General features: G+C 37.0%; 1 protein-coding gene across 4 annotated transcripts in view; it reads left to right on the top strand.

Moving 5' to 3' along the window:
* The window catches only part of CUNH8orf34 (chromosome unknown C8orf34 homolog), a 392,051-nt gene that overhangs the window by 352,916 nt on the left and 26,335 nt on the right, over window positions 1-12,800 (top strand). For 2 of the 4 annotated variants that reach the window (XM_035440008.1, XM_027398842.2), the window contains exon 11: window positions 9,133-9,180. The exons of the other annotated variants lie outside the window; for them this stretch is intronic. In XM_035440008.1, the coding sequence (XP_035295899.1) occupies window positions 9,133-9,180 (48 nt within the window). The remainder of the gene's footprint in view (window positions 1-9,132; window positions 9,181-12,800) is intronic. 4 annotated transcript variants of the gene reach the window in all.

Below are 12,800 nucleotides of genomic sequence, written 5' to 3'. Positions count from 1 at the left end.
ATATCCCTGAAAATGACTGAAAGCCACCCTGCCTGTTCTGAAGAAAGCTATTTATTATAAGCTCTTCTCAGAATGGCCCTAGTGCTGGTGAACCTAAGGTCTCTTCTTGGTAGGAAAGTTTGACTGGTTTCGTTCGCTTAGCTTTATTCATACATCTTACCTTTAGCGTAATTTTCTTTACCTAAGATCCAGTGACAATTATACACCATAAAATAAATGTAGTCAGTTTTAAATGACTGTCTCTGCCTTGTATTCAGATGTAAATTTTGTTGCTGCTTCATAGACATAAATCCTGATGCCATCCCCATCTCTTGCCATTAGACGCTCCCTGATTGTGTAATTTTGAATTGCTCAAACAGCAATAGTCTTTGTCTTTGTATATTCTAGCCACACTTTTGGCCATTTTCTCCATTAATTTAGAAATGTGTTTTTCCTGGAATAGTACCCATTCATTCAACACCAACTGTGGATGAATCAGGTGCCAGGTACTCTGTGTTGTCAATGGTAATGAGATGAGTATGTCCTTCCTTGGGGGAGATTCAGTGGGTGTCCTTGTAAAAGACTAAGAGCATTTCTGTCCATATAACATGAGGAAGCCATATGGCCAAGCACACATATCTACTTAGAGCCTCAAATGTAGCTGAAATATGAAATTGATCTTTTTGATGTTAAATGTAAAAAGAAATCAGAAATAGACATTAAAATAGCAAATAAAAAAATTGTTTCTGTGTATTTGTTAATAGAATACATGCTTTCTCAAGTTCAGAGAAATGCCTGGTGATATTATGTACCTGTAAAGCAACACAGGTTACAACACAACAGACAGGGGCCCTTAGTATTTTAGGAGCTTTTGTATCTCATGTATCAATTTTCCTCCACATTCAAATTTGAGTCTCAGTTCAGGAAGCTAGTCACTTTAGCCATTTGGTCATTTGCAAGGCACAGGTTAATTTAATTTTAAAAGAATACAATGTGTATTTGGTTTGAATTATGAGGTTCACATTCATATTTTACTGACCTCAGAGAGTTTATCCAGGTACTTTACAGATTCCAAAGTGATATCTATTGATTTTTTAAAAGCCAAATGAAAGAGTATTTAAAGGCTTAAAGATTTCAAACAGTAAAAATTCAAATTGCCAGCTGGTTTTTATGAGGTCAGTGTTATAATTAGGTTACCACAAGATTAAATTAGAACTCTGAGAGGGTTCTTCACCCTTCTGGAAATATGACTGATATTTACTACTTTACATAAACCAAAGGATTGGAGAAATGGTCACAGAAATAATACCACTACTAAGCAGAACTTGATAAGATTTCATTCTAATACTTTAACGGTTGCACTTGGGTCTCTCAATTCTGCCTACAAAATATAGTTTAACATCAGGAACATACTTCTGTTTATTTAAAAATATAGTTTGTTATAAAATTGTGTACATATACAGAAAAAACACTTGGATCACATACTTGTCTCATTTAGGCAGCACTGAAAGGAAAACCCACAAAGGTTAAGAACTTGACTTTCATTAGATAACCATGTCTCAGTGAGTGACATCCTGCAAATAACCCCCACCTCCTGCTATAGAACAATAAATGTCTAAGTTTGTAGCACATAACTTTCTCTCCTAGTATGCACATGTGGGTTCTGGAGCTGACTGAGTCTCCTGAGCTTTGTTACAACATACCTGCTAAAATGTATACCACAGTTTTCCTGAGACGTGCCTGCTTTTTCTACCTTCCCTTTTGTTTTATTCACTTTAGTTTCTTGCTTCAAGTTCTCCATTCTCCACGTAACTGGTCTTCTTTGGCTATCTTTAAAGCTTCCAACTATATCTAAAATTTTGTCTTTTTAAAAAGGCCTCCTTTTAATTTTTGTTTTAAATTTCAACCCTGGAATTATGCTATTCCCTTCTCCATCTTGGGAAATGTTTCAATACAAAGAAAATAGCTGTAAAAATGAGTCACGTCTACTGGTGCTGTCCCTTCTCTGAGCTAACATTTCTTCATGAAGGTCACCAAGGCCACTGTGCCTCCAAATATGGAGCCTCTTTCTTTTACATGACATTGAAGAAAATCAAAGCATTTCGGTGTTTTTCCCTACTTGAGTAGTCACTTTTGAGAAAATAGAAACAATGAAATATTTTAAATCTCTCAAAGTTGAACATTCTTAATAATAGTCATTATTCTCATAATTATCCACACTCATTTTCATTATTACTAAATGAACTCTTGAACATGACTTCAAAAACTTGGAAGAAAAATGTAAATTATTTTATTTAAATTTAGAAATTCATTATTTGCATAGAGATTGACTATGTTTAACCACCCCTTTAAATCTTTTAATTCATTTTTAGTATATATATATATATATATATATATATATATATATATATATATATGCATACAATTCCCTAGTGGAGAAGACACGATGGCATCAGATGCCCAGCAACTCGACTTTCAGGTGGTAACATGTATGTGTTGGGGACTGAACCAAAGTCCTCTGAAGAGCACAAGTGCTCTTAACCACTCAGTTCTATTTCCATTCCCTTCTTTGTTTGGTCATAAGGGCAATTTAATGAAGCCTAAAGTTATTCCTCTTCAGAACAGACACACCTTGCTACACTAGTAACCCTTAGTAACCCTTAAAAGGATGGCTTAAACAATGGCTCTGTCCTAATAGCATCTCTGTTTTTTGTTTCTTTGTTTTTATTAGTTATTTGTTTTGCTTTTTGTTTTTGTCTGTTCAAGTATCATCTCTACTGAATGAAGGTGTCATTTGTGGGAAAAGGTGGTCTGAGATATTATCCATCCATAAAATTATGAAAAATTTTCCAGACATAAATTTTATACTTGATATGAATTAACACTGGGGGAATTTACACCAAAGCAGCATCTATTCATACATGTAAATGTGAAAACAAACCAATTGCAGCTTACCAGTGGGACTTTCAAAGCCCTCTGAGCTCACCAACACTTCCCAGGTGTGGACAATCTTTTTTAGTTTTCCACTAGTCAGAACAGATGTTATGGCATATTGTCTTGGACTAAGATCTGATAACACTTCTGGGAGCTGTCTATCTGACAACTTGGCACACATTTCAGTGCCTGATATCTTTGGTGCTTTTCCTTGTAAGTCTCATGAATTCTTGGATTTGTTCTGTTGTGTCTTAAACAAGATTTTACTTATTTCCGAGACCTCCTCCTTATGCAGCTTTGTTAATAGGCTAATTCATTAAGTCTTCAAGACTAAGTTTGAAAACGATTCCAAGCACTCTCTGCCCTTTGTCCTCCTTGCACAAGTGCAGTGACTACAACAGTTCTCAATACTTCCACTTTCTCAGTAGTGACCTAGAAAAGGAATGAAAGCCTGGATGATTTGCCCTCTTAGCATTTTCCTGTGGCAGCTTGATATTACATGTGTCAAAGAATTTCTGTTCTTGATCCTGGTTGTGTTCTCCCATGTCAGATTTTGTACAAGTTCTGGTTCAACTATTTGCCCTGACACCTACAAATGTCTATGACCCCCCCACTAAATGCTTGACACCTATCTGGAATAAGTTATGATGACATTTTATGTTCTGCTTGGGTTAAGGAATGGCTTGGCCAATCCCACTGACTTTCTCTCCTTCTGTGAGTGACAAATAACTCAGAAATTTCTTAAGAGGGCTGTCTATGCTAGCATTATTGTTCAATTTTATTTGACTAGGGTGGGAAGAAAGAACATGTCCATAAAGTAGCTCATGAAATTTTCTTCAAAGAAAATTAGTACCAGAGAGACCTTAGACACACAGGGTTGTAAATAAATGTCCTGTAATGAGCGATCCAGTCTGTATTTGTCTAAAAATTAATAAAAGTTAAATAAAACATACTTATGGATTGAAGCAAAAGATGCGTAAGAGTTACAAGGCAAATGGAATGAGGAAAAGGTAAATTTAGTTCTGCAACTAGAATATTCTCTATTACTGTTTTTTTTTAAATATAAAGTATCTATCATGGCAGAAAAGGCTTCCTTTCCTAACAGCTCATGTGATCTGGGGTTACTTCATCCCATCCTCTCTCCAATTTTCTCTGAGTTTGCAATATATTTTTTCAGACACATTTAAAACATTTTTAACTCAACTGTGATTACATTACAAATTCATGATAAGTGAAACCATGTTTCAGGAAATATCCTTTCTTGGTTTTGTTTTTAGAGGCATAGTTTCCTTATACCTGCCCTTCCCTTCTTCGCATGCCCCTTTCTGCCTCTTTTCTATCCCTTTTACCCTCTTTGTTTTACAAGGGAAATTGCATTTGGGTATTTTTGATTCCACTCTAAAAGGTGATCATCAAAATATTATACCATTTAGATGACTTGATATTTAAAATATTAGTCTTTAAAGTTAAGAGAATATGGAACGAGATGGATATATTTGTGCTATGAAAGTGTTCTTTTCCTTAGCCCTCCTGGGGCCAGGGAGGAGAGAGGCATCATTTGGAAGACTGAATAAGCTGTAACAGACATGGAGCCCAGTCCTTCATTGGGTTCTTCTACTGACTCTAAAATTCAGAGGTCCTATCTTTTGTCTTTGCTATGGTCACATTTGTAATTCTCTCTGCCAAGTGCTCATTTTCCTGTTTTTTTTTCAATTAGAGACTCCAATGTTATGCTCTTCTTTTATTGGAGCCACCAATAATTTATAGATGAGGCATGTAGCCAGATTCTAGTGTGTGTGAAACAAATGGTGTGTGGGTTCTCCTAGCAGTCTAAGTAACAGAGATGGGGTCTCAGAGAATGGTGGTATTTGTTTGGGACTGGCAGCCATTGTGATGAGAATGCATGAGCCATGGTCAACACTGGTGTATCAACAAGGATGAGGTGATGGCAAATCTTTAAAGCAAAAGGGGAAAACTTAACTGGTGTTGGAGACCCCTAGAGGACTTGGCATCAGTTCATTGGTAGAGGTGCTGTGTCGGGTTCAGGCAAACTGTTGGAATGTACTTGAAAGCGGGGGTGAGGATTGAGAAAAGAAAGAGATAAGTAACAGAAGATAGAGTGGCAGAGCATTCAGTGAATACTGTAGACACCTCAAGTTTATTACTTATCACCCTTATATAGCCAAAGAAAAAGGGGAGGGCAAAAGACTTCCTTACCATGATCCAAGGAACAAATGTAATTACCTCCTCAATACCCAAAATAACAGGTAACAACACCCTAAGACAAACATCCTGTAATTTTATCTTGAGGGTCAAGACATCAAGAAGCCACAATTTAAGAGAAACATCCTGTTGTTTAACCTTAAGGAACAAGAATAGGTTTGAACTCTGACATTAAGTCAGGATGGAATTGAGTTAATAACAATGGGCCCTGACATGCTGTTGCTGGGCAAGTGTTCTGTTAAGACTCTCCTGTTTGACTAAATAATGGTAGCTTCTTACATAAATCAGTAGATATATGAGAGATGTTACAAGTATGGGTTGTATGTCTAATGAGACATTTCTTCTGAGCATTTAAAATATCCTTTTCAGTTTTGTAAATTTTTAGAGTTAATTTTTAAAAATTTACTTTACTTACCAACCACAGTTTCCCCTTTCTATCAACCTATTCCTTTTCCCCCAACAACTGCCTACCCCCCACATCCCCCTGCACCCACTCCTGCTCCATCTCCATTCAGAAAGGGTAAGTCTCCCAAGGGCATCAACAAAGCATGACATAGCAAGTCGAGGCAAGACCAAGCTTCTCCCCCACTGCATCAAGGCTGAGTTAGGCATCCCACCATAGAGAATAGGTTCCAAAAAGCCAGCTTATGTTCAAGGGACAGGTCCTGGACCCATTGCTAAGGACCTCATGAACAGACCAAGTACACAAGTCTCACCCACATGCAGGGGTCTAGGTTAGTCCCATGCAAGCTCCTTAGCTGTCTGTCTAATGTTCCTGAGCTCCCACAAGCTCAGGCCAGAAGTTTCTGTGGGTGTGTCCCCATCATGATCTTAATCTCCCTTGCTGATATAATCCCTCTTTCCTCTCTTCAACTGGACTTCTGGGGCTTGGCCCAGTGCTTGGCTGTAGATCTCTTCATCTGCTTCTGTCAGATACTGGCTAAAGGTTCTATGATGACAATTAGGCTAGTCACCAATCTGATTACAGGAGAAGGTCAGTTTGGGCACCTTCTCCATTATTGCTAGGAGTCTTAGCTGAAGCTTGACTCAAATACCAAATAATACATTTAAAAAATGGGGTAAAGATTTAAACAGAGAATTCTCAGCAGATGAATCTCAAATGGCCAAAATATACTTAAAGAATTGTGCAACATCCTTAAATATCATGGAAATGCAAATCAAAAGGACTTTGAGATAACATCTTACATATATCAGAATTGCTAAGATAAAAAATCCACTAATGACAGCCTATGTTGGAGAGGATATGGAATACAGGAAACACTACTCTACTGATGGTGGGGAGTGCAAACTTGTACAACCACTTTGGAAATGAGTATGGTGGTTTCTGAGAAAATTGGGAATCAGTCTACCTTAAGACTCAGATATACTACTACCAAAAGGATGCTTAATCATACCATAAGGACATTAGCTCAACTATGTTCATAGCAGCATTATTCATAATAGCCAAAATCTGGAAACAGCCTAGATGCCCCTCAAATGAAGAATGGATAAAGAAAATGGAGTCTATCTACACAATGGAGTATTACTCAGTGGTAAAAAAACAATGACATCATGAAATTTACAGGCAGATGGATGGAACTAGAAAAATCATCCTGAGTGAGGTAACCCAGACCCAGAAAAATAAACATGGTATGTACTCACTCATGAGTGGATATTAGATGTAAAGCAAAGGATAACCAGGCCTTGATCCACAGCCCCAGAGAAGCTTGGTAACAAGGAGAACCCTAAGAGGGACACATAGATTTCTCTGCAAAGGGGAAATAGATGAGATATCCGGGGTAAACTGGGAGTACATGAGGGAAGGGGATAGAGGATAGGAACATGAAGGATTGGGATGGTCTAATTGGGGAAGGGAAGGAGAAGGAGAGCAATGAAGGAAATGTCTTGCTAGAGGGGACCATTGTGGGCTTGGAGAGAAACCCAGTGTCAGGGAAACTCCCAGGAATCCACAAGGATGACCCCAGCTAAAACAACCGTTTCACACACAAAAAAGGCATAAGTCTTTGCCTCTTCCTAACTTGCCTGCTTTAATTCGGTTTGAGCCTCACAAGGATGATTTTATATAGGTATTGTTACCTTTGACCATCATTTGCTATGGCATGGACACTCAGAATTGTGGCACAGTTGCAAGAAGCAAGGTTGTCTAGAAGCCTATTTATTGTATATTGATAATCATCAAGAAATTTCTCAGTCACCAACAAATATTAGCAGAAGACTGGAGTCATCTAGACAAATTGGGAAACCATTGTTTTCTAGCTGGAAAAAATAAAACCCATCTCTTCAGTGAGCAGCTGGAAATTCTGAAATTGTACCTCCAGTCTTCAAGTGTTCAAAGACCCTCCATACAGGCTTCACATAGTGGCCACTTAGAGTATTTATCATCAAAAGCGATTGCCATCTTGCCCTCATTCCCCTGGTAACTGAGGTGAAACAGAAGGAAGATAATTAGCCATGAAAGAGACACACTGGAAGGGTCTAGAGAATTCTTGGGGTAGTTGTTCAACTATGAGGGATTAAGTGTTCAATGTGGGGGACTCAAGTTATTTTTTCAGTTTTTAGAAGAATTACATGAATTTTATTTCTACCAATAGCTTATAATTTAAGAATACAGGACTATCCTATCTTTGTTGTTGCTGCTGTTGTTTTGTCTGATTTTTGTTTGTTTCTCAAGTCAGGGTTTCTTTGTTCAGCCTTGATTGCTCTGGAACTCACTCTGAAGACCAGTCTGGCCTTGAACTCACAGAGATATACCTGCCTCTGCCTCCTGAATATTGCCATTAAAGGTGCTAGCCTATCTTTTTTATTGTGTTATGTATTGAAATATCCTGTAATCTTAAAGGCATTTGGTGACTTTTAAACTGTATTATATTGATTTTTATGTCTTTATACCAGTGGAAACCATGATTTGGGAAGAAATATTACCATATTGATCTGTACTGTTCAATTTTCAGAAATATCAGACTGTTCCTCTTAATTTTTTCTTTTTCTTTTCCCCAGATCCTATTGTTCAGAACATGAAAAAAAAACCATCAATACCCAACATTCAACCACAGAAAACCTCCACTTTTAAAATGAAAGTGAACTTAATTTTCAGTAATAACTTATTTTAATCACCATGAGGTGGTATAGTGTCAGACTGAGTGCAGCCCCAGGGAGGCTTTGTTTAGCTCCTGGGTTCATTCATGTCACTCCACTCCTCCTAGCTTTTCTCAGCATATCAAGTTGGCATGAGGATGTCTTGTCCTTAAATTGTACTAAAAACAAACACACAAACCACAGTCCAATGAGATAACATATATAACACATATAAAGGACTTTGAAAAAACTGTGAAAATAATTTTAAGCTTCATTCACAGTTACTTAATTATCATTTAAACACATATGATGACCTAGAATTTATCAACTCATGACATCATAGAACTTACTTCCAAATGTCCTTGCCTATGCACTATAAAAATACAATTTGATGCTTTAAATTTTAATAAACTCAGCCTTGTTGGTTATTAGTGTTTAATGATGTATTAGCAAAAAACACAAATGATGGAGACTTGGCTAAGCACAGGCCACTATGGCTAGAAAGACTAAATGTAAAGACAAACTAATTAATGATTTGTTCTCTTTTCACAGGGTAGTCTTAAGTCTAGATGTTAGATCTTCATGAACATTTATATCACATTAGTGACTTCATATATTTTTAAGAACATACAAAGTTAAATATTTTGTAAACCCACCTAGCCTTCTTTGATATTTAATAAATGTCACCTACTGACTGTTTGTTTACTTGAACTGAAATGTACTTACAAGATGTGTCTTTTCTTTGAAAGAAATACTATCTCCCTCAGAGAATCTAAAGTTGTCAAAGTGATGGCCTCAAGGGCATAGTTTGTGCAGACATGGGGGATCTCATTGCCCTTTGCAATGTTTTATTACTCTTTCTTTCCCTTTCTGACTTTTTCAACCTCTGTTTGCCTCTAGGGAGAAGACTCCAGTGGAGGGCATTCTTTGAAATCCTACATTGAGGAAGTGAGTTTTAAGAGGATCTCACAAACATAGCATGCCATCCGTCTCCCATGTGAGATGAGACACTCACCTGGGCTTTTCCTATCTGTCTTCTGCGCTCCTAATGCACATCTCTTCACTGTCCATGTTTAGAAAAGTACAATAAATAGTGTTATCAAAATTGCTTTTGTTCCTCATTGGTAGAGAGATCCTTCCTATCCAGGTATCCTGAAAATGGAAGAGAAAGTCCATGAACCTAGTGCTGTCATATGTTTTCATTCACAAACATTTGTTGATATACTGGTAAATGAGAAACATGTGTTTTGTACTGGGAATGAGCAAAAGAAGAAAGAAAGAAAGAAAGAAAGAAAGAAAGAAAGAAAGAGAAAGAAAGAAAGAGAGAAAAAGAAAGAGAGAAAGAAAGAGAGAGAGAAAGAAAGCACAATCTTTTATAATAGGTCAGCACTTATTCATGTGACAAATGTTTGTCATGGTGCTATTTGCTGTTACCTATTAAAATGTAAGGCACGTTCTTGGAAAATGCCTTAGATTCTTGGGTTTATTTGTGAAGATAGTGAAGAGTGTTCTGTGTCACAGAGCTTTTCACTGACTGACAGGCATTTGGAAACCCTCAGAATTTCTGCAGAGTCCCCGAGACCTGAAACAAACCCATGGCGCACATTAAGAAACCAGTGTGACTCTGGTTCAGGGATAGGACCCAATACTTGGATTGAATGCTACTTCTCGACAGTCACCTACCTGTTTCTGCACTTCTTCCTAATTCAAGGGTCCTTTCAAAAGACGTAGTTCCTATTAGGATGGTGCATGGGTACTGAAATTCCCACTAGTTTCCAAATATCACTAGGAGAGGGATGTGGAATGCATTTTCTCTATAGGTTTGCCAATGTATCCAGAGATAATTGAAGCTTTTCAAATGCACAGGAAGGAGTAACTAACTAATGACAGGAAAGAAATAGCTGGAGAGATGGTCATGTTCACAAACATGGTAAGATTGGAACATGAATACTAACTTTCAACTCAGTGAATGTGATGCAGAAACTTAGAATATATTTGAACAATTGATGTTACACACAGGGAGGACAAAATAAATATTTTTTCCCAGATGCCCACCAATAGAGTAGCCATTTGGTCACGTAAGCTCTTGACCCCAGCCTCACTGTTTGTTGGTGGGCTGAAGGAGATGTTTCCACAGAAGGGCTGAGATGCTTCTTGCTTCTGGTCTAAGGCTGTGAAAGGAGACTACTGAGGTGTATATGAGCTATGGGCTATATACCAAGAGTAGGCATGTTAGAATGAGTTCTGTTATTTGGGCCTTCTCATTAGAAGTGCTTTGAAAGGCTAGCTGCTCCAGTGTGATTATATCATCACCAGCTGGAAGGTTCTTAGAAACAGAGAATTTCAGGATTCAACCAGTACCAAGGACTCATTCTTCTTGCTAAGCTTGCTAAAGTCTCAATGGGTTGATAAATACCCTAAGCTATGAAAAGCAGTTCTTTCTGGTATGATTTATAAAGACTAAAGTCATGCATTGTGGAGGCCTTTCCTCCATTCTATATTCTAGATAAAGCCTAACTTTATTAATACATTGGAGTTCTTGGTCCTCATCTGTTCTCAGTCATGTTTTGTTTGTTTTGGGAGTATAAATCTCTTCAGTTTATGAGATTCATCACTGATTCTCCTTGTGTGCTTTATAAGAATGTGTGAGCCACCCAGGGCAAATGTTGCCTATCTCTCACCACACTTCATTATTGCAGGGGGTTTTCATTTCATATTGGTTGATGTTTAAATGCTAGCTATTCATAAACCAATAAATTATCACCATAGTAAAACCGTGTGGTCTTGTTTAGTGACTTATGAATTAGTAGGGTTGTTTTTCCAAACTTTTATGCATTTGGTCTTTGAGAAGTATACATTCAAATTCTCTATTGGGAAGCTGTTCACAATGGGAGACATCAAATGGCATTAGTTTCTAATTTTTTAAATTTATTTTTATTGCTTGGGTTTTTATTTCATTTTCTCTTCAGGTTGTAAAATCAGTAAAACAAACAAAAAACAAGAGTACTTGTGAATGTTAGAATAAAAAATGACCTTGTAAACATTTGCTTTTATTTAGCACACACTAAAACTCAAATAAACAATACTGTTAATGTTTTAATTTACTTAACATTACTTGTTAAGCTTTTAGCAACTCTTAACAGATCAAAGTCTCTGTTCTTTTGTTTTGTTTTCTTTCCTTTTGGTGGGGTTGTTGGTTTTGTTTTATTTACATATTTATTGTCTTACGTATCATCATGAATTGTAACCACATGACATTAGGCAATTGTGTTGAGATCTAAATAGAAAAACTAAGGCAATACAATATCCTTTAAAATTAAGCCTAAAATTATTCTATATAATAATAGTCTATATAACAATAAGCCTTGTCTTATTCCATGTAGTCTATTTTTAATATATTATTTCTGTCTGGCATTTGAATTTTTCTTTTGTGTTGGGGAAAGAGTTGAGATAAGCTCTCTTTTTGCAGCCATGGCTATCCTGTAACTCAGTAACTCACTATCTTGACCACACCAGCCTTACACCCACAAAAATATGCTTCCCAAGTTCTGGGATTAAAGATATACATCATCAGACCCAGGTAGCATTTGGATCTTTGAGCAAATAAAAAAATAAGATACTTCACAGGCCTGCATTTCAGATCTTCAAAAGATCCCTGGAAGTTAAATTCAAAAAATCACATGCTTTTCACATGTGACTCACCTGACAACTCAAGTTGGAATAATTTCAAAATACAAATATTTTATTATTTATAGTCACAAGACCAATGGTTACTCAATAAAGCAAATTTAAAAATTATCAAATTTAAGTATTACTAAATCTTCTCATACCTCTTATACAGGAACTAATGTACTTGAAATACCATGTTACTTAGATGAGTAATGTGCAAATAATACAGTGCCTGGAAATGCCCTAGTTACTGATGGAGGATGTGGAGTGGACACAGACAGCTAAGAGGCACCTGTAACCTAAACAGTTAGGAATCTACAGAGAACTTCAGACTCATTTCCACAGCGCCTGAAACTTTTCAGAAAGCAGTCACGACTTCATGAAGGTGGTGATGGCCGGATGACAGAAGAGCAACAGTACAGGCAGTGTGAACTCACTCAGGATGACAAGTGGCAGTGTTGCTATCTCTAAGGGCGTCAGCCAGGAAATAGAGCACTGGAAACATGAAGACTTTCCCATCTCTTGGGCTTGGTTTGCCAGATACACCATCTGAACTGATTCTATGCAACACAGCCCCTCTGAATCTCTTCTTACACCCATGCAGGCTTGTCTTCTTCATCAGTGTTGCACTCTGTGGCCTCAGTGTTAATGAACTTCCAGCTATATTTTTGATGGAGAAGGCACATTTACTTATAGAAAGTTAGTAATACACATTTTGTTCTTCATATGTACCAGATTTTGGAAAATCAGATTAACTTTTATTACTACCATTGCTTATTCCTTTTAGAGAACCAGACATTTGTATTGTTTTGCAAAACAAAAATCTTATTTTGCCATTGATATTTGACATTTATTGATATATAAAAATTCTTCAAATGTTATATCCATAGCTCTCATAG

Source organism: Cricetulus griseus, chromosome 2, assembly GCF_003668045.3.
Source record: "Cricetulus griseus strain 17A/GY chromosome 2, alternate assembly CriGri-PICRH-1.0, whole genome shotgun sequence".
NCBI classification, from domain to species: Eukaryota; Metazoa; Chordata; class Mammalia; order Rodentia; family Cricetidae; genus Cricetulus; species Cricetulus griseus.
Note: the sequence above shows the minus strand (reverse complement) of the source record. Positions and strands in the feature narration are given on the sequence as shown.